The sequence below is a fragment of the Bos mutus genome, chromosome 16 (assembly GCF_027580195.1).
Source record: "Bos mutus isolate GX-2022 chromosome 16, NWIPB_WYAK_1.1, whole genome shotgun sequence".
NCBI classification, from domain to species: Eukaryota; Metazoa; Chordata; class Mammalia; order Artiodactyla; family Bovidae; genus Bos; species Bos mutus.
In genome coordinates, this window is record NC_091632.1 from 4,479,486 (window position 1) to 4,503,085 (window position 23,600).

The 23,600-nt window shown below is 39.5% G+C and overlaps 1 protein-coding gene across 1 annotated transcript in view; it reads left to right on the top strand.

Annotated features, from left to right (window-relative positions):
- LOC102272644 (C4b-binding protein alpha chain) overlaps window positions 1-23,600 on the top strand; it is a 90,210-nt gene that overhangs the window by 35,186 nt on the left and 31,424 nt on the right. The window contains exons 7-8 of the mRNA XM_070384789.1: window positions 871-1,068; window positions 16,668-16,774. Coding sequence (XP_070240890.1) covers window positions 871-1,068; window positions 16,668-16,774 — 305 coding nt within the window. The remainder of the gene's footprint in view (window positions 1-870; window positions 1,069-16,667; window positions 16,775-23,600) is intronic.

Below are 23,600 nucleotides of genomic sequence, written 5' to 3' on the forward strand. Positions count from 1 at the left end.
GTCCCAAAGAGTTGGACCTGACTGAGTGATTTTCACTTCACTTTCACTTTCTTTGGAATTGGGATGAAAACTGACCTTTTCCAGTCTTATGCCCACTGCTGAGTTTTCCAAATTTGCTGGCATATTGAGAGCATCACTTTCACAGTATCATCTTTTAGGATTTGAAATAGCTCAGCTGGAATTCCATCACCTCCACTAGCTTTGTAGTGATGTTTCTTAAGGCCCACTTGACTTAATATTCCAGGATGTCTGCTTCTAGGTGAGTGATCACACCATTGGGGTTATATGGGTCATGAAAATCTTTTTTGTACAGTTCTTCTGTGTATTCTTTTTAATATCTTCTGCTTCTGTTAGGTCCATACCATTTCTGTCCTTTACTGTGCCCATCTTTGCATGAAGTGTTCCCTTGGTATCTCTAATGTTCTTGAAGAGACCTCTAGTCTTTCCCATTCTATTGTGTTCCTCTATTTCTTTGCACTGATCACTGAGGAAGGCTTTCTTATCTCTCCTTGCTATTCTTTGGAACTCTGCATTCAAATGGGCATATCTTTCCTTTCCTCCTTTGCCTTTTGCTTCTCTTCTTTTTTCAGCTATTTTAAAGACCTCCTCAGACAACCGTTTTGCCCTTTGCATTACTTTTTCTTGGGGATGGTCTTGAGTGTGCAATGACTGCTTGGCAATAATCAGAGATTGATCCTTCCATGTCTCTTCCTGGAATTCCCAATTAGCCTTTGCCATCTGTTTCTTTCTCAACTAATATGAGTTACACTTGTTCTGGCAACGGGGAGACAAGGTGTGCAGAGTTCATTGCATCTGACTGCCAACCCCCAAAACAGCTTTCTTTCATTCTTGCACTTTTTTCATGATCAGATAGTTGTACTGGGTTACCAGACGTTCCTCATGCTATCTGGGATGGAAGAGACAACATGTTAAGCAATCAAGAAGTATTTGAAGTTGGGACCGAGTTGAAATATCAATGCAAATTTGGCTACAGACCTATTCTAGATGAACCTCTGACTTTGACTTGTCAGAAAAATTTCACATGGACAACATCTAAAGGATGTGAATGTAAGTAAATTTTGTTTTATGTACTCTTATTTGTGGTATCTTCTTTTCCATTGAAAATGTTGAGCATGTGCTCGGATTTTGTACTTTACTGGTTACAATTGATTTCTTAAAATGTATGCTTTGAAATATTTCTAGAGTTAATGTATTGGATCTTTGAAAATTAGTAGAGGAACTATTTTAAAGGTCATCCTGAAGACTGGGAGAGCTGAAAAATCATGTCCTTCATACTCTGCCCCTTTGAATTCAGCATCAAATGAAAAATCAACTTGGGTATCAAATATGAGTATCACCTTTATAATTGGTGATAAAGGGCAGCTGTCATTTATGTGGTAATCCAGATTGTTTAGATCTGTAACAACTCCAGTGTAAAACCTCAGTGGTCAGTTTTGCAGGCAAAATGAACAAGGAATGAAAAATCTTTGACCTGGAAATGATATATCTTACTTTTCATTAAAGCCTTTTGGCTAGTCTGGTCCCTTGTTGGGGCTTCCCAGAAGGTGCTAGTGGTAAAGAATCCATCTGCCAATGCAGGAGATATAAGAGATGTGGGTTCAATGACAGGGAGTGGAAGATCCCTGGAGGAGGGCATGACAACCCACTTCAGTGTTCTTGTCTGGAGAATCCCATGGACAGAGGAGCCTGGTGGATTTCATGAGGTGTGTCCATAGGGTCATAAAGGCACACAACTGAAACCACTTAGCGCACACGTGCGTGCGCACACACACACACACACAGAATACCTTGTTGCTGCCTAGTGAAAAAGAAATAAAAAATATAGTATTCTGCTTCTTCTGAAGCAACTGAAAATATCGGTGGATCCACACTAGTGATGTCAGCAGGCCTATAGGATGAAAATAAAATCATTCCAACATTTGTAGGTCAATAGTAAAAGGCAAGCAGAGATATCATGTTCACCTTCTTCTCTGGAAAAGCCAAAAGGGGATGTTATGTCAGATTCAGTAATGACTCGGCTTCCTGGTCTAATACATATCTTTTACAGCAGTTAAAAATGCAGTGTCATTTACTGTTTTGATTCAGTACAATGCTGAGGCAAGAGAGCATTGTTGTTGTTCAGTCACTAAGTCATGTGTGACTCTTTGGGACCCCATAGAGTATAGCTTTTGGGGTTTCCCTGTTCTTCACTATGTCCCTGAGTCTACTCAAACTCATGTCCATTGAGTCAGTGATGCCACCCAACTATCTCATCCTTTGTCATCCCCTTCTCTTAACCTCAATCTTTCTCAGCACCAGAGTCTTTTCCAATGAGTTGGTTCTTCCCATCAGGTGGCCAAAGTATTGGAGCTTCAGCTTCAGCATCAGTCCTTCCAGTGAATATTCAGGGTTGATTTCCTTCAGGATTGACTGGTTTGATCTCCTTGCAGTCCAAGGGACTCTCATGTGTCTTCTTCTAGCTTGCAAAAGCTGGAATTGACAGGACCTGAGGCTGGAAAGTTTGCAGGGCTAGGTTATGAAGGACTGTGTGTGTCTTCAGGAGTTAAGAATGTATGTGAAGGGCAGACATTGAAAGGCTTTAACCAGAGGAGTAAATGTGCTGCATTTTAGAAAGAGAAGTCTGGCTGTGGAGTGAGCAACAATTCGAAGTGGGACAGAACTTAACCCATAGACATCTGCTGCAGCTATCCAGCCAAGTAGTAAGGCTGGTTTCAGCTGAGGCAATGGCAGTTGGCCTGAAGAGAAGTTGAGAAATCCTGAAGGAATTAAAAGTGGCAGGAGAAGGCAATGGCACCCCACTCCAGTACTCTTGCCTGGAAAATCCTGTGGGCGGAGGAACCTGGTAGGCTGCAGTCCAAGGGGTCGCTACAAGTCGGACACGACTGAGCAACTTCACTTTCACTTTTCACTTTCATGCATTGGAGAAGGAAATGGCAACCCACTCCAGTGTTCTTGCCTGGAGAATCCCAGGGACGGGGGAGCCTGGTGGGCTGCCATCTATGGGGTCGCACAGAGTCGGACACGACTGAAGCAACTTAGCAGCAGCAGCAGCAGGACTGACAGGACTGGAAGACTGACGGCTGTGGGGTGTCGGGGGAGTTGGGGTTCATTCTGTGCTTGTGATCTGGGATGCCCTGGCTGCCTCTACATCACAACCATCACATCAACACTTTTGGCCACTGACCCACCACCACAATCATCCAGGAGCGTAGGCCATTAGAAGAGGAAGATTCGGGGTCTTTGGAATTTGGATTTCAGGCTTTAGATATTGCTAAGGGTTTTTTTTTTTTTTTAAGATATAATTGACTTATAATACTAATTTCAGGTGTACATCAGTGATTTGATATTTACATAAATACAGTGAAATGATCATAATAACTTTAGTGAACATCTATCACCATACAAAGTTACAAAATAATTTTTCTTATGATGAAATGTTTTAAGTTCATTCTCCAAACAACTTTCAAACATATATTACAGAGGTATTAACTTCAGGCACCATGCTGTACACTACATCCCCATGATTTATTTATAACTGGAATTTTGTACCTTTTGACCCTTCATTCCTTTTGTCCACTCTGCATCCCCACCTCTGGCAACCACCAACCTATTATCTGGAACTAAGAAATTGTTAACTAGAAACTAGAAGGATATCATCCATTCTTAGTTGCTAAGTCGTTTCTGACCCTTTGCGACCCTTTGGTCCATAGCCTGCCAGACTCCTCTGTCCATGGGATTTCCCAAACAAGAATACTGGCATGGGTTGTTATTTCCTTCTCCAGGGGATCTTCCAGACCCTGGGGTTAAATCCCTGTCTCCTTCATTGGCAGGTGGTTTCTTTACCACTGAGCCACTTGGGAAGCCCACTAAAAGGATATACATACAACTTTAAAAAATTTTCTTTGTGTGTTCTTGATGTAGGCTTGTATCAGGTCTCCTGGAGACCCATATGTCAATAGTAGTCACATCATTATCACCATTTCTCTTTTATAACTGAGATGTTCTTTTTATGCTTCTTTAGATATTGTCTGTCATCCACCTCAAGTTCCAAATGGAAACATTCTCTCTGGATTTGGACCCATGTATAATTTCAACGACTCTGTTCTGTTCAGTTGCAAGAAAGGCTATATCCTCAATGGCAGCAATTTAATCCATTGTGGTGTTGATGACGAGTGGCATCCTTCTCCTCCCACTTGTGAACTCAGTGAGTATGCACCAAAGGGATTTTCATAATTGGCATCTAAAATTATCCAGGAATATGGGTGTAGCATGCTCACAGGCACAAGCCCACTTTAATCTGAGTCATTTTACATTAAATTAGTACTTTTTTTCTAATTTTCTCATGTCAGGAGAAAGGTTTAATTTATTATTTTTTTCTGCTAGTAATTTCTTCATGTTATCTGTCTGAGGATTTTGTGTACCTATAACATGATTTTGACAAGTGACATCATAGATATTGCAGATTTATTAATTCCTAACAAAAATATTTCAGTAGACACTAGTGAAGTGTCTCATCCTCATGAAATAAACATATCCTGAAAATTTTTTGAAAGATGAAGGTAAAATTGCTTCAAGATTTTTCTTTTTAAAGTTTGCACATAGATGCTCTATGGGCTGATGTTGGCCTTGATACCTTGAAGTTGTAAATACATACAGATAGATTGTTAACATTCATAAAACACTTTATATCAAGAACTGCTCTAAATATATAACTTTCAATTAATTCAATTACTTAATATTTACTGCATATTCAGTCTCGGGTTAGGAAGATCATTGGAGGAGGAAATGGCAAAAAATTCCAAGGACAGGGAAGCCTGGTGGGTACAGTCCAAAGGATTTCAGAGTCGGACACAACTGATTGACTAGACACACACACATGATCCTAAGAGGTAGATACTACCTCTTTTTAAAATTTTAAAATTCCGTTTTAATGATGGGAAAAGAAATGAGTAAGTTACCAGCACAAGCTGAGTTAGTTAGGGGTGGAAGCCACTGCTACATTGTGGTTTATTCAATCCCTTCTGCCATTACAAGGAATTAGGTTACATTTTACATATGTAGTGAAAAAATTTGATAAGTATGCAAATTGACAGACGTGTTGTTGTTGTTCCATTGCTAAGTCATGTCCATTGACTTGCAACCCATGGACGCCGCATGCCAGGGTCTTCTGTCCTCTACTATCTCTGGGAATTTGCTCAAATGCAGTCAGTGATGCTATCTAACCATCTCATCCTCTGCCACCCAATTCTCCTTTTGCCTTCAGTCTTTCCTAGTGTCGTGGTCTTTTCTAATGAACCAGCTCTTAACATAGGTGGCCAAAGTATTGGAGCTTCAGCTTCAGCCACAGCCCTTCCAATGAATATTCAGGGTTGATCCTTTAGGATTGACTCATTTGGTTTCCTTGCAGTCCCAGGGACTCTCGAGTCTTCTCTAGCACCACAATTCGAAAGCAGCAAAATTTTAATAGAAGGAGCAAACAGCCTTCTCTATGGACCAACTCTCACACCCATATATGACTACTGGAAAAACCATAGCTTTGACTATGTGGACCTTTGTTGGCAAAGCAATGTCTCTGGTTTTTAATATGCTGTCTAGGTTTGTGATAGCTTTTCTTCCAAGCAGCAGGCATCTTTTAATTTCATGGCTGTAGTCCCTGACCACAGTGATTTTGGAGCCCAAGAAAATAAAGTCTGTCACTGTCTCCATTGTTTCCCCATCTATTTGCCCATGAAGTGATGGGACCAGATGCTGTGATCTTAGTTATTTGAATGTTGAGTTTAAAGTCAGCTTTTTCACTCTCTTCTTTCACCATCATCAAGAGGCTCTTTAGTTCCTCTTTACTTTCTGCCATTAGAGTGGTATCATCTGCATATCTGAGGTTGTTTTGATTCCAGCTTGTGATTCATTTAGCCTAACATTTTGTATTATGTACTCTGCATATAAGTTAAATAAACAGGGTGACAATATACAGCCTTGTCATTCTCCTTTCCCAATTTTCAACCATTCCATTGTTCCTTGTCTGGTTGTAACTGTTGCTTCTTGACTCACATACAGGATTCTCAGGAGACAGGTGAGGTGGTTAGATATTCCCATCTTTTTAAGAATTTTCCGCAGTTTGTTGTGACCCATACACTCAAAGGCTTTCACATAGACTATGATGCAGAAGTAGATGTTTTTCTGGAACTCCCTTGCTTTCTCTATGATGTACTGAATTCTGTCAATTTGATTTCTGGTTCCTCTTGCCTTTTCAAAACCCAGCCAGCACATCTGGAGGTTCCCAGTTCACATACTTCTGAAGCCTAGCTTGAAGGATTTTGAGCATAACCTTGCTGGCATGTGAAATGAGCACAGTTGTTCGGTAGTTTGAACATTCTTTGGCACTGCCCTTCTTTGGGATTAGAATGAAAACCGAGCTTTTCCTGTCCTATAGCCACTGCTGAATTTTTCAAATTTGCTGGCATATTGAGTGCAGCACTTTAACAGCATCATCTTTAGGATGTTAAATAGCTCAGTTGGGATTCCATCACATGCACCTAGCCTTGTTCATAGTAATGCTTCTTAAGACCTAAGGCACACTTGACTTCACACTCCAGTATATCTGACTCTAGATGAGTGACCATGCCATCATGGTTATCAGGGTTGTTAAGACCATTTTTGTATAGTTCTTCTGTGTTTTTTTGCCATCTCTTCTTAATCTCTTCTGCTTTTGTTAGGTCCTTACCATTCTTGTCCTTTATTACACCCATCCTTGCATATGTTCCCTTGGTATCTCCAATTTTCTTGACGAGATCTCTCGTCTTTCCCATTCTATTGCTTTCCTTGATTTCTTTGCATTGTTAATTTCAGAAAGCTTTCTTATCTCTCCTTGCTCTTCTCTGGAACTCTGCATTCAGTTGGGTATGTCTTTCACTTTCTCCCTTGCATTTTACTTCACTTCTTCCCTCAGCTGTTTGTAAGGCCTCCTCAGATAACCACTTTGCCTTTTTGCATTTATTTTTCTTTGGGATGGTTTTGGTCACTGCCTCCTGAACAATGTTATGAATCTCTGTGCGTAGTTTTTTGGGCATTCTCTCTACCAGATCTAACCCCTTGGATCTATTCATCACCTTTACTGTGTAATCATAAGGGGTTTGATTTAGGTCATACCTGAATGACTTAGTGGTTTCCCCTACTTTCTTCAGTTTAGGCCTGAATTTTACAACAAGGCGCTCATGCTCTGAACCACAGTCAGCTCCAGGTCTTGTTTTTTCTGTCTGTATAGAGATTCTCCATCTTTGGGTGCAAAGAATATAATCAATCTGATTTCGGTATTGACCATAAGGTGATGTCCATGTGCAGAGTCATCTTTTGGGTTGCTGGAAAAGCTGTTTGCTATGACCAGTGTGTTCTCTTGACCAAACTTGTTAGCCTTTCCCCTGCTTCATTCTGTACTCCAAGGCCAAACTCACCTGTTATTCCAGGTATCTCTGGACTTCCTCTTTTTGCATTCTATGAAGAAAAGAACATTTTTTTTTTAATTTAAATTTACTTATTTTAATTAGAGGCTAATTACTTTACAATATTGTATTGGTTTTACCATACATCAACATAAATCTGCCACGGGTTTTTTGATGTTAGTTCTAGAAAGTGTTGTAGGTCTTCATAGAACCAGTCAGCTTCAGCTTCTTCAGCATTAGTGATTGGGGCATAGATTTGGATTACTGTGAAACTGAATGGTTTGCCTTGGAAACAAACTGAGATCATTCTGTTGCTTTTGAGATTGCACCCAGGTCCTGCATTTCACACTCTTTTGTTTGACTATGAGGGCCACTCCATTTCTTCTAAAAGATTCTTGCCCACAGTAGCAGATAGAATAGTCATCTGAATTAAGGTCTTCCCTTGTGGATCAGCTTGTAAAGAATCTGCTTGCAATGCGGGAGACCTGGGTCCTCTCCCTGGGTTTGGAAGATCCCCTGGAGAAGGGAAAGGCTACCCACGCCAGTATTCTGGCCTGGAGAATTTCATGGACTGCATAGTCCATGGGGTCATGAAGAGTCGGACACAACTGAGTGACTTTCACTTTCTGAATTAAATTCGCCCATTGCCGTCCATTTTAGCTCACTGATTCCTCAGATATCGATGTTCACTCGTCTATCTCCTGTTTGACCACATCCAATTTACCTTGATTCATGGACCTAACATTCCAGGTTCCTGTGCAATAGGTCCTTTATGGCATTGGACTTTACTTTCATCACCAGACACATCCACAGTGGAGTGTCATTTCTGCCTTGGACCAGCGACTTCATTCTTTCTAGAGCTATTAGTAACTGCCCTTCACTCCTCCCTAGTAACATACTGAAAAGCTTTTGCCCTAGAAGGCTTGTCTTCGGGTGTCATATCTTTTTGCTTTTTCATACCGTTCCCGGAGTTCTCATGGCAAGAATACTGGAGTGGATTGTCACTTCCTTCTCCAGTAGTCCACTTTTTGTCAGAACTCTTCACTAGATGCCCTTTTTGTGTGGCCTCACATGGCATGGCTTATCATTTCATTGAGTTAGGCAAATCTTTTCACCAAGAGAACAAGGCTGTGTTCCGTGAAGGGGCTACATGACAGACATGTATCCTCTCTTCAATCCATGTGTGTCTTTGGCATCATATTCAGTAGGGGAGAAAAGCAAAATCCAAGAGCTAAGTGGAGGCAAAGTTCAAGCTCAAGTCATGAAGTTCCTGCTGCCAGTGTTATAGTATCTGGGGGACACTACAACTTCTATTGTAATTCCCCTTTAGGCAAGATCTGGGCCTCCTTACCTGGTCTAGGGAACATAGACTCAGGAGTTAGGTCCTGCCATAGAAGGAAGAAAGCCTTGACCAGAAATGTAGAGACTTTTTCATAGATGAGACACTCCCATTGTCTCTTCCTCCACCTCCTTTTCCTTTGGGAAAAGTGAGCAAGGAGGTGAGGGATCGGTGGATGCTCTTCTGGTCTTAGATGGGAATGTTGGGAAATGAGGAAAATTACTCCATTCAGACTACAAGAATTCTGTCATTGTGTAAGTGACATCAAGGAGACCCAGACTACATGGATTCCATAGAGTTAGATTTTAACATATTATGTAGAGACAAATAATGAGCAGTCCTGGTTTAGATCAACCTATTGAGAAATCAATATTCAAAATCAGGAATTAACTAAATACACTTGAAAAGAATGATATTCATAATATGACTATGATTCTATTGGGAACATAGGGCATATTTTATTAATAAAAAAACAAAATTAAAAGCATATTTAAAGAAGAATAGGAGGGTGAATAAATAGCATCTTTGGAGGAATCTACCATAATGAATAGAAAAAACAGCTAATATATTAGTTTCTCATATATAAATAGAGGCTCACAGATGCTTAAAAATCAACCTGTTTTCTAAGTTAGGTTTAAAGTTTCAATGACCGCTATGTTAAAAACAAAAAACTTTTTACCGTCTATAAATCATAAAATGAAAAGTTGTATATCCAAGTTGTCACAAATGTGCTATATCCATATATTTGTAATTGGTGATATTTATGGGTAAATTATAACCTGATATAAATGTCAGGTATTACTATGACGTTTTAAGGCTTATTTTGAAAAATTAAGAAGTTTGACAGATACAGAGATAATTCTAGATTTATTTGCAATTAGAGAGCTAGAGTATTTTATTCTAAATTATTTAAAAAGAAATCTAGTGTGGAAAAGTGTTATCTGAGAGAAAATTACTACAGCTTTAAAAAGTATATTTATTTGATGCATATTAATATATGTACATTTGTGTCTGTGTGTGTATGTATAACTGACTACATTATACACCTGAAACTAACATAACATTGTAAATCAAATACATTTCAATTAAAGTAAAATAAAATAAATATGTATTTATTACATTTCCCTTATGTCAGCTTTTTAGAACATTTCAAATTAGGTATTTTTTTACAGCTTTATTTTTTTATTGACATGCAATAAAATACATACATGTAGAATATGTAAGTCTATCAATTTGACATATGTATGCACTTTTGAAATTATCAGTACAATCAAGATAATGAACATATCAATCTGTCTGAAAAGTTTTCTCATGCTTCTTCCTCAAGCCCTTCCCTCACTGTCCCCAAAAATTCATTGCTCTGCTCACATTGGCTCGCATTGGTTCATAGATTGGCTCACATTTTCTAGAATTTTATACAGATGAAATAATATGCTTTTTTATAAGGCTTTTTTCATTCAGCACAATTATTTTCAAATTGATAGATGTGATTATGTACATCAATAATTTATTCCCTTTTATTGCTGAATAGTATTCCATGGTATAAATATCCCATAGATGTTCAGCTATTTCCTTACTGAAGGACACATCAAGGGAAAATCTTTCTACTTATTTACATATTTACCATTTCTGATGCTCTTCATCCTTTGTGTAGATACAGATTTCTATCTGGTATCATCTTCCTGTTGCTTGAATTACTTCCACCAATATTTCCTATAATTTAGACATGCTGGTAATGAATTCTTTTAGGTTTAAACGTTTGAAAAAAAATTTAGTTTGCCTTTGTATTTGGAAGATATTTTTTCTGAGTAGAGAATTCTAGATTGTTTTTTTTCTTTTGCTACTTTAAAAATATTGCTTCTATTGTCTTCTTTAAAAAAAAAACTTATTTATTTGGCTGTATCAGGTCTTAGTTGCAGCAAGTGGGACCTTCGCTGTGGCATGTGGGATCTTTTTGTTGTGGTGGTCAGGTTTCTCTCTGATATTGCATGTGGGCTCCCAAGTGTGCAGGCTCAGTAGTTGTGGGGTGTGTGGGGGGAGCTTACTTGCCCCATTGCACTTGGGATATTAGTTCCCCAAACAGGGATTGAACCTGAGTCCTCTGCATTGAAAGGCAGATTCTTAACCACTGGATCACTGGGGAAGTCCCTATTATCTTTTTTTTTTCTTTAACTTTTGTTGAAGTATCATTGGTTTTTAGCATTCTATGTTTGATGTATGCAATAGTGTATTTCAAATTTGGCATATACTACAGCATGCTCACCACCAGAATTCGAGTTTACACTCATCACCATACAGTTGATCTCTTTCCCAATTTTGCCCTCCCCCCACCTCTTTTCCTCTGGTAGCTACTACTCTGTTCTCTGCATCCACATGTTTGTTTTATTCATATAGTTTGATTGGTTTTTATGTTTTGCATATAAGTGAAACCATACAATACTTTTTATCAACAAGATGTTTGTCAGCCTTGTTCTTTGCTCCTCTGTATTTAGGGTGTCTTTTTTCTTTCAGTTCAGTTCAGCCGCTCAGTCGTGTCTGACTCTTTGCGACCCCATGAATTGCAGCACGCCAGGCCTCCCTGTCCATCACCAACTCCCAGAGTCCAACCAGACTCATGTCCATTGAGTCAGTGATGCCATCCAGCCATCTCATCCTCTGTCGTCCCCTTCTCCTCCTGCCCCCAATCCCTCCCAACATCAGAGTCTTTTCCAATGAATCAACTCTTCACATGAGGGGGTCAAAGTATTGGAGTTTCAGGCTCAGCATCAGTCCTTTCAATGAACACCCAGGACTGGTCTCCTTTAGGATGGACTGGTTGGACCTCCTTGCAGTCCAAGGGACTCTCAAGAGTCTTCTCCAACACCACAGTTCAAAAGAATCAATTCTTCAGCGCTCAGCTTTCTTCACAGTCCAACTCTCTCATCCATACATGACCACTGGAATTAGAAAGATTAAAAAAAATTTTTTTTATCTTTGATTTTAGGAAATTTGATTATGATATGTTGTATCTTCATTCAGTTTTCTTTTTGTTTATTGTCACTGGAGTTTATTGAGTTTATTTAATTTTGGTTAATAATTTTCACAAAACTTGATAAATTATAACCATTATTTACTCAAATATTTTCCACCTCTATTCCCTTCTTTCTTTCAGGATCTCTGCTTATGCATATATGAAACCATCTGAAATTGCTTCACAATTGATTGTAGCTCTGATTCTTTTTTCCCCAGTCTTTTGATGTTTGGTATTTCATCTTTTATAATTGTTATGTGTTCAAATTTCTTAATCTTTTCCTTTGGTATGTCTAATATAATGTAAATCTGACTAAATTTTTTTTCTTTTTTTACTTTTAAATACTCATCTGTTAAGTGAGACCTCTCAACTACAAGTTTTTATTTCTATAAGTTTAAGTTGGGTCTTTTAAAATATTTATTTTATTTTATTTATTTATTTTTTTACTTTACAATATTGTATTGGTTTTGCCATACATCAACATGCATCTTCCATGGGTGTACACGTGTTCCCCATCCTGAACCCCCCTCCCACCTCCCTCCTCATACCATCCCTCTGGGTCATCCCAGTGCACCAGCCCCAAGATTCCTGTATCCTACATCGAACCTGGACTGGCGATTCATTTCTTATATGATATTATACGTGTTTTAGTGCCATTCTCCCAAATCATCCCCTGCCTCCCTCTCTCACAGAGTCCAAAAGACTGTTCTATACATCTGTGTCTCTTTTGCCGTCTCGCATACAGGGTTGTTGTTACCATCTTTCTAAATTCCATATATATGTGTTAGTATACTGTATTGGTGTTTTTCTTTCTGGCTTACTTCACTCTGTATAATTGGCTCCAGTTTCATCCACCTCATTAGAACTGATTCAAATGTATTCTTTTTAATAGCTGAGTAATACTCCATTGTGTATATGTACCACTGCTTTCTTATCCATTCATCTGCTGATGGACATCTAGGTTGCTTCCATGTCCTGGCTATTATAAACAGTGCTGCGATGAACATTGGGGTACACGTGTCTCTTTCCCTTCTGGTTTCCTCAGTGTGTATGCCCAGCAGTGGGATTGCTGGGTTGTATAGAGGTGGTCTTAAAATATTTTTAATGTCTCCACTTATCATGTTCAATCTCTCATCTATATATTTAAATATATGAAATATAGTTATAATAACCATTTTAGTATCTTTATTTTCTAACTATATCACATGTCACTTTAGGGTTTGTTTCTATTGATTGATTGAGTTTTCTCTTCATTATGTGTTATATTTTCTTTGCCTCTTTGTATTTATAGTAGTTTTAAAGTTGAATACCAGACATTTTGAATGTGATGTTTTGGTGCTGGATATTTTTGAATTTGTTGAAAATATCTTTGAATTTAGTCTGGGATGCAGTTAAATTATTTGGAAGCTGATTATCTTCAGTCTTGCTTTTTAGCTTTGTCTAGAGGGATCAGAGAAGCCCCCTGCAGAGACAATATTATTCTGATTATTTTATCAATTCCCCACAAAACATGAGGCTTTCCAGTCTATCTGGTGGTAAAATGAGCTATATTCAGGCCTGAGTGAATACAGATATTGTTTTCTCTGCTTTTTGGGGTTCTTTGTTGGTTATTTGCTTACATGCAGCTGAAACTTAACATGTAGCTGAAAACTTGAAGGGGATCCTTTGAAGATCTGCAATGCTCTGTCTCTGACCAGACATTTTCTCTTTGTCACTCTGCCCTGTGAACACTGACCTCTCTGGACTTCCATCTCTATTTCATTAACTTCTTAATAACCTTCAGGGAGAGGTGGAGTTTTTGCCTTGGTTCTCCCCTCTCTGTGCTGAAGCCTGAAAACTCTCAGACTGTGACCATCAAAGAGCTTTTCTCATTTGCTTCCTCACTACTAGGGACCACTGTCTTCTTACTGCTTGATACTTTATGTCAAAAAACATTATTTCACTTAGTTTGTCTTTTCCCCCTTTGCCCTTTTTAAATTGTTCCAGGCTGAGAGTGAATCCTATCCTTGTTATTCCGTCTTGATCAGAAGCAGACATCCAAATAAAGGTTCTAAAGTATTCTTTCTCTTCAATTTTACAACAAAAGAAGAAAAAACCCTGACCTCAGGCAATGACTAAATTTCATCCTGTGTATTACCTCTAAAGCTGATATAAAACTCTGAAAATATTTATTTCTTCATCCTTGAGAATAGAGAGAGAGGTATATATAAGTCAATAAAGACCTGCCAAGAGGTATATGTTAATAGGCAGTTCCAATCATTCTGGATGTGGTAACCCCAAGGAAGATCACAAAAAGATGAATTAAGAATTTATTATTGTTCATGAAAAAATGTTGAAAATTAAAATTTTATACAGGCTTCCTTTAGCACCTAAGTTTTCAACATTTTTGTTGAAGAGTAACACACAGAAGAGAGCACAGCAAACACACCCATGTAACCACTGAGAGGTATCCCCATGGCGTTAGCCAGTCGTCAGTCACTTTCCTATCCAAAGGTAAATGTTCGGCTGACTTACAACATATATTTTAGAGCTTTATATAAACAGAATGGTTTGGTGTTTGTACTTTGCTTCTTTTGATCACATTATGTTTGTGATATTCATATTCTGGATTGAAGCTCTGGTATGTTTCTTTGTATACCTGTTTATTACTCCCTTGTAACATATATATAATTGAGTTATTCATTCTCTTCTTGATGGGCATTTGGGTTGTTTCCAGTTTAGAGTTATTAAGAATAATTCTGCTTTTAGTATTCTTGTATGTCTTTGGGTGCACAGATGTATGCTGGATAAACATGCAGGAGTGAAACTGCTATGGCATAAGTATAAATGTTCATAAATAGTAGATAATGTTAAAGTTTTAAAATAGTGGTCTATATGACCTCAGTCCTTTAAATTTATTGAGACTTCTTTTATTGCAAAAGCATGAAGTAATTTTTTGCAAATGTTTAGCATGTACTTAAAAAGTGTATTTTGCAATTTTGGGGTGCAAATTTGAAATTTTTGAATTTGCTAATGATGCTATTCAAATATGCATCCATTTCCATGCTGACCTCTTGTCTATTTTATCAGTTCCTGAGACAGGTTTGCATGTCTCCCTGATGATTTTCTTAAACATGAGCATAATTTTTTATTTGTCAGAGGTATACTGCTCAACACAAGGGATGGAGACTGTTAGAATCACAAGTGAAAAGAGAGGTTTTCCTGTTAGGAGTGAGTATACCAATGAGGACCATATTTCATATACATGTGATGGAGGCTATTACCCTGTTTCTCCTGATGGAAAAAGTGTATGCCAAGAAGATGGCACACGGAAGCCTGAAATGCCAGCATGTAAAAAAGTTAAGAATAGTGAGAGAGCTTTTCACAAGTATTCTACAGACTTCTCAAATGGTCCCACTTGGTTCCACAAATGATCATAGTACTTAATACCAGGTGACTTTGGGGTTGTTCTTTTAAAAAATATTGTGCAAAAGTGGTTGCAGATACTATACCTATCACTAGTGCCATGCAAGGAGCTATAGAACAAAGTTTATCAGTTGGAAAACATAAACAAAAAGTCTTAGAAGAAAAGTTTTCTTGCAAGAGAAAATAGCGGAGTTGATAAAATCCCCCTCAAAGTCTCATTTTCTCATTTTTCCTGCATATATACTGTGTAAGCACTGTGCCCGATGTTCCAGTAAAGAGAGACACCATCCTACAAAGCTCTGTATTTTTAAGTCAAGAGGGCAAGAAGCATTTATAAACTTCTGTAACAATGGAAGCTCCCACGTTGAGGAATTAACTTAGGGGAGCCTTTGATGTCTAGTGACTTTCTTGCTCTAACTCAGCCTTGCTGATCCATCTGATAGTTTAAATGCCAGAAAGCAGAAGAAATGAGTACCTAGGGCTATAAAGATCTGTCTCTAATCAGGTTAAGAAACGAAATGTCATCATTGTGAAAGATTCTTCACACCAACACGATAGAGATTATTGGGTACCATAGTTTGGGTTACTCTGAAAGCCAAGCTTGACAAAATGACTGGAGTACCAGTGGTTCATTTTGGATGTGCTCGGCTCCAAAAATGGGAACTAGGATCTTGGGGAGCAGGCGTGCAGGATGACATGGAGACAGGGAAAAAAGGAAAAGATAAGTATCGTAAACAGTAGGTGCTCAGTTCTTTGAGACAGCTAAGTATAAGGAATGCCTTTTAAAATTGTCTGTCTGAAGGGTGGGAAACTGAGGTGTTTATCCACTGCTTTCTGTCTCCCATAGTTTAGGGTTGCCCTGAGGGCAGTAACTGCCCCCTCTTCAATTCCAGTCATAGTTCTCCAGCTTCAGAGAAGGCCCAAGGCAGGCAAACTGAGATTTACTGTGAATGCTTTCTGTAGAATACCATCCATTATGTCCATGGTATTTTCATGATTTTTCTAACAATTTCATTTAGCTCAGGAAGATTATGAGGCCTGAACAATGAAAAGTACATACCTAAGACCATATGTAGATCAAGGCTGGCAGCGGGTGTAGCAACTAAGAGCAAAGTTTCTGCTGCCTAAAAGGATGTGACACTGAGGAAATTATTTTACAGTTTCTTTGTAGTATCTGATCAGAGTTGTAGTGGGAATTAAATGAGATAAGGCATGTAAAGGATTTAGCACATGACTGACAAAAGGACTTGCTCAACAAATGTTAATTATTACTACTGTAATTTGTATTATTGCTATTATAATACTATTGTATTATGAAAATGAAAGATAATATAGAACAACTTGAAAGACCTGAGTGTAACTTATGAACAGACTTTCTCATCATTCTGATTGTTAAATGCTGTTATATTGCCTTTTATTGAGAAACAGTGTGCTCAAAAATATGTTTCCCTTACAGTTACGTGTTTGAAACCCAAGGTAGAAAATGGAAAGCTGTCCGTGGATAAGGAAAAGTATGTTGCATCTGAGAATGTCACCGTCCAGTGTAACTCTGGGTTTAGTTTGGTCGGTCCCCAGAGTATCACTTGCTCAGAGAATACCACCTGGCACCCAACCGTGCCCACATGTCACTGGGTAAATTGCACCCATGTATGTCCCTGTATGTCCCTTTCAAACCTTAAAAATTATGCCTCCCCCAAAGCACTTATCCCAGCCAGCACAGGTGAGATCTGACTTTGTCAAGCTGTATAAACAACTCACTAAAAGTACCACCACTTTCCACCTTGAAGCACTGTGGTGAGCTGGCAGAGGCAACTTTCCCTGCTAGATTTGGTGGGTTCCCATAGTCCCAGGTATCCTTACCCTTGGCTCTACATTTTATATAATAAATGCTGCTTGCTCCATTCCTTATTGGTCATTAGAATCATTCCTCAGTTATCCTTTCGGGGGTGCTCTAGGTCTCCTTTGCATCTCTGCATCTTTTCTGCTTCACCTCTGCTTGGCTGCTGCTCAGAACAGGTTTGGGCTTGGCCTGAATGGTCACCTTTGCTAGGATGCAATCTTTCTTGATATTCTACTCATCTATCCATCCACCAGACAAGCTTGCATTTGTTAGTAATGCCTCTTAAATCCTCCCGACCCCTTTGCCTCCTCTTTTCTTTAAATCACTTTTAGGAAGTCTGTGAGCAAGTGCACACAGGCAGACACTTCAGGCAGTGTCTCCCAAGCCTGCAGGATATGAAAACGACCTAGAGTTGTATAAACTGTCTTTAAGGACCAGACGTTTTTTATTGAAGGATACCCTGGCCAGCTCACCAATTCTTCCAGCCATTTAAGTAGAATATGCACATTTGTGTAGGTCAGGGCTTTGAATTAGGCAGATGCCCTGTACCTTTACTTCCCTCATAGCCCGGTTGGTAAAGACTCTGCCTGCAGTGCAGGAGACCCGGGTTTGATCCCTGGGTCAGGAAGATCCCCCTGGAGAAGGAAATGGCAACCCACTCCAGTATTCTTGCCTGGAGAATCCCATGGACAGAGGAGCCTGGTGGGCTACAGTCCATGGGGTCGCAAGAGTCAGACACGACTTAGCGACTAAACCCCCTCCCCCCCAACCTCCCGTACCTTCAAAAACTGCCTCCTGGACTGGGCCTTTCCCTGACAGCAGCAGCATTCTAGGTGCTTGGCTATCCTCAGCTGCGTGGCCCCCCATGCTCAGTGTGCCTCTCTTCTGCAGGCCTTTGGCAGCGGGAGATCTCCGGGCCCTGGAGCCAGAGCTGATCCCACTCACCTGCAAAGCCTTCAGGGTGGAGGGAAGGTTTTTTGAAAATCATTCTGAGGTGGCAGCTTTAAACTAGTGACAATCAGCCCCCATGTGCACTTGCTGCCTGATAGGAGCTCCTCTTAAACAATTGGAAGGAGAGAGTCAAGTTTAAGAGCATCACTGAGACATTCCCTTAAAAAGAGGAAAGAAAGGGGTTATTTTTGCCTTTAGATCAATGTACAGAGTCCTGGTCAACAAATGTGCTGTTCCTTAAGCACCATCACTTACTGTAATAAGTGTCTTGGCTTGGAGAGCTGGGATTATGGTGATTGCTACTGAAAATGTGTAATTTTCGATTATCTAGACTTTTCTGATTCAAATATTTAATCTTCTGGACTTGAAGCACTGGTTGATTAAATAAGCATTTTTCAAATATCACATTGTCTCTGTTGTTGTTACTGTGCCATGTCCGTTGTTCCACGCACAGCAAACCAAAGCTTACAAGGAGAACAAATCTCAAATCCACTTCTCTGAAGGCACAGGGCTTGGGTATTTGTGAAATAAAGAATGAAGAAGCTGGGAGGGTATGAGGCACAGGGAGTATGTGGAGTATGGGGAAAGGTGATTGGGAAAAGGCATAGTAATTGTCATTTACACAAGTATACCTAAGCTATGGGCCTCTGCAAGTTCAAAATGTCATCAAATGGACACTGGTGCATGCCCAGTTGGAGGGTCAGTGGTCCTATCTAGTGTCAACCAGCTTAGGTCCACCCAGATGCAACTGACTCCACATCCCTGGAAAACAATGGGCAAACATCTGATTGTTTTGGCTACATGCTGCTTAGAGGACATGCAAGTCTTTTGTTGTAACAATTAAAATGACCTCCTTTATATCTAGGGCTGATTCATGTTGATGTATGGCAAAAACCAACACAATATTGTGATTATCCTTCAATTAAAAATAAATAAAATTTAAAAAATGACCTTGACTAGATGAAATGGATTTAACTAATGACTACTCATGGGTTCACAAGTCATCTTGGTTAGTATGTCACATAGAATATGACACATTTCTAGTACAAAAATCCACAAATATCTGCAACTAAGTTCTTCTTCTTCTTCTTCTTTTTTTTTTTTTTGGTACCTCAGAAAGAATGCAAACCAGGAAATTCAAAGGTATTTATAAGTTACTTTTGCTTGAATGCTTTTACTCCACATCTAAATATATCCAAACTCTACCTACTCTTTATGAACAGAATAGGGCACAAAGCATTTTGGATTCTCAAAGTAAAACATTTATGTAACTAGAAACCAAAGCAATGAAACAACAACAACAACAACGCTGAAAGTGCAGAAGTCCTTTATTGCTCGCTTGTTAGTTACTAACTCACCACTCTATCCCTGCAAAGGATTCCACTATGCTCACTTTTAAGAGCACAAATTGGTTTATGTTATTTAACTTTACAGAAGTGGAATAATACATTGTGTATTCTTTCTTTCATGACTTTTCCCACTAAATATTGTATGTGTGAGATTCATCTATCTTGTATGTAGTTAAGGTTCATTCATTTCCATTTCTATTAAGTATTTCATTGTTGTATGATTATATCACAATTTACATATTTATTCTATTTTTAACGGACATTTATTTTCAGTTTTCTTGGCTATAAACATCTTTTCATGTGTCTTTTGCTGAACGTATGTATTCTTGTTGCACAAATACCTAAGGATGGAATTGCTGGATCATGAGAGGTATGTATGTCGGAGAAGGCGATGGCACCCCACTTCAGTACTCTTGCCTGGAAAATCACATGGATGGAGGAGTCTGGTAGGCTGCAGTTCATACGGTCGCAAAGAGTCAGACACGACTGAGCGACTTCCCTTTCACTTTTCACTTTCATGCATTGGAGAAGGAAATGGCAACCCACTCCAGCGTTCTTGCCTGGAGAATCCCAGGGACGGGGGAGCCTGGTGGGCTGCTGTTTATGCGGTCACAGAGTTGGACACGACTGAAGTGACTTAGCAGCAGCAAGAGGTAGGTATGTATTTGTTCAGCAGTTTTCCAAAGTGGCTATACCAAATTGCATCCCTCCCTACACCCCCCACTCCCTACTTCAATCTCTGCCAGAACCTGTCTGCTCACCAATGCAAGCTGTGTTCCTTTTCTTCCCTTCCATTTTTACATCTCTGTTCCTTTAATGATGCTTTCTAGAATTACTTATCAGATAGATTTCTTGCACTCAATTCCGGTGTCAAGAACTACTTGTTGTCAGACTAAGGCAAACAGCAAATTCTTATTCATTCATAAATTTTGTTTATTCAGCAGGTGTTGAGGTGATCTTTTCATGGAGAGTTGGGCTTAAAATTTTTTTTAAGACCTATTCCTGTCCTTCCTACCCTTTATTTAAGAAAATAAATACGTATTTTCTTCACTCTTTTGCATAAACTTAGAATTTCTGAACTGAAAATATTAGATCACATCTACTTCTAGTTCAGTTCAGTTCAGTCGCTCAGTCGTGTCCGACTCTTTGTGAACCCATGAATCGAAGCACGCCAGGCCTCCCTGTCCATCACCAACTCCCGAAGTTCACCCAGACTCACGTCCATCGAGTCGGTGATGCCATCCAGCCATCTCATCCTCTGTCGTCCCCTTCTCCTCCTGCCCCCAATCCCTCCCAGCATCAGAGTCTTTTCCAATGAGTCAACTCTTTGTATGAGGTGGCCAAAGTATTGGAGTTTCAGCTTTAGCATCATTCCTTCAATCCCAGGGCTGATCTCCTTCAGAATGGACTGGTTGGATCTCCTTGCAGTCCAAGGGACTCTCAAGAGTCTTCTCCAACACCACAGTTCAAAAGCATCAATTCTTTGGCGCTCAGCTTTCTTCACAGTCCAACTCTCACATCCATACATGACCACTGGGTGGCGGGGTGGGGGGGGGGGGCAGGGAATACTATCTACTTCCAAACCCTTCTTTAAACATATGTGGAGACTGAGGCCTGCGGTTTGTTTTTGTTTAGTTGCTGTAGGGAGAGAGAAATTAGCCAAGATGGCATGGTCAGGCTGTCTCGCCCCTCCTTTTGTAAATAACCACTATGTAACAGCTGAGATCATTTATAGCACTGCACATGTGTGCGTCAGGAGGCACTCGCTACAGCTACTTTGTGCTGTAAGGATACGGGAGCTCCACTTGGAAAGTGGTGGCATTACTGCTGCGTCATGGCTGTGTCCATTGGGTCAGCCATGAGAGGGGAGAATATAGCGAGTCTACTGCTGTGACTGCTGCATCAGCCAGGAGAGAATACTGTTATGGCAGCTGTGCCAGCAGGAGAGAGGTTGTGTTGTGTTAGGTTATGCTATGGCTGTTGCCTGTAGGGAATAAACGTGTCTGCAGTTCCTGCCAACTCCCCCAATCTTCTTCCAACCTCTTAGCTGGAGTCTTGCCTACCCTGGTTTCAGTGAATAGTGCGGGCAGTGTGAACAGCAAGATAACTAGCACTGTGAACAGGATGAAGAACAATACAATTGGCATGGTCTGCAGGATACCCAGCGGGTAGAGGAGCCTGATGCTCCTCAGAAGAAGAGTTGGCAGGATACACAGTGGGTAGGGGAGCCTGAGGTTCCCCTGAAAGGAGGAAGCCAGTGGCCGGCATACAGAATGTGGTACTTTGTTAAACAACCCAATCAAAAAGTGGGCCAAAGAACTAAATAGACATTTCTCCAAAGAAGACATACAGATGGCTAACAAACACATGAAAAGGTGCTCAACATCACTCATTATCAGAGAAATGCAAATCAAAACCAATATGAGGCACCATTTCATGCCAGTCAGAATGGCTGCGATCCAAAAATCTACAAGCAATAAATGTTGGAGAGGATGTGGAGAAAAGGGAACCCTCTTACACTGTTGGTGGGAATGCAAACTAGTACAGCCACTATGGAGAACAGTGTGAAGATTCCTTAAAAAACTGGGAATAGAACTGCCATATGATCCAGCAATCCCACTACTGGGCATACACACCGAGGAAACCAGAATTGAAAGAGACACATGTACCCCAATGTTCATCGCAGCACTGTTTATAATAGCCAGGACATGGAAGCAACCTAGATGCCCATCAGCAGATAAATGGATAAGAAAGCTGTGGTATATATACACAATGGAGTATTACTCAGCCATTAAAAAGAATGCATTTGAATCAGTTCTAATGATGTGGTTGAAACTGGAGCCGAAGTAAGCCAGAAAGAACACCAATACAGTATACTAAAGCATATATATGGAATTTAGAAAGATGGTAATGATAACCCTGTATGTGAGACAGCAAAAGAGACACAGATGTATATAACAGTCTTTTGGACTCTGTGGGAGAGGGAGGAGGGGGATGATTTGGAAGAATGGCATTGAAACATGTATAATATCATATAAGAAACAAATTGCCAGTCCAGGTTTGATGTAGGATACAGGATGCTTGGGGCTGGTGCACTGGGATGACCCAGAGGGATGGTATGGGGAGGGAGGTGGGAGGAGGGTTCAGGATTGGGAACATGTGTACACCCGTGGGGGATTCATGTTGATGTATGGCAAAACCAGTACAATATTGTAAAGTAATTAGCCTCTAATTAAAATAAATAAATTAAAAAAAAATAAATAAATAAAAAGAAAAAAAAATCCCTAGAGTAGTGGGGATATGTCAAAGAAGACAGGAATGAGCTTTCAATGGCCAAAACTATAACAAGATGAGCAATGTAATAAATTAAGTTCAGCTTTTGGGATTATACCGCAAAGTATAAAATGAATACCTATGGGTCCATACTCACATAAATAAATGACTGAATACATGTGAGACAATAGACAAATTTCCCATGCAGAATTTCAGATAATTGACATAGGTAATTCTGCTCTCAGGGAGGTGGAGTGTAACTCCCTGTTCCTGAAGAGTGAGTCATAGTGACTTCCTTCCAAAAAGTACAACACTATGGAGAGGGAGAAAAAGACTAACTTGGCAGTGGAATAACCTGACAAACACTACTTCAGCCAGGTTGTCAAGGTCAACATAAACAGGGATAACCATACTGATTGTATCACGCGATGAAAAGGACACTCCACCTAGGCAGTCTTCCTTCCCCAAAATCTATGAAATGAAAGTGAAAGTGAGTGGAGAGTCAATGAACTGTGAATTAAAAATATTTACTAAAAAAAACAAAAAACAAAAAACAACTTATAGAAAGTTTCAAAGATCAAAATTCAAATTTTCCATGAACTGGCCACTATTTACATATTATTTACATTGTATTAGGTATAAGCAATCTAGAGATGATTTAAATATATGGGAGAATGTGTGTAGTTTAGATGCAAATCCTAAAATACTATGTTACTTTTTATAAGAGACTTGAGCATCTGTGGATTTGAGTATCATATTGTTGGCAATTTGTTCATTGGCTCTCTGCTTGCAAAACCCATGGATAGGAAAAGGTGACTGTATAGAGTACTTATCTTTGGAGTCTCCAGATATACAATTATGTCATCAGCAAATAAAGTTAATGCTGAGGGAGGAGTTAAGATGGTGGAAGAATAGGACCGGGAGACCACTTTCTCCCCAACAAATTCATCAAAAGAACATTTAAACGTCGAGTAAA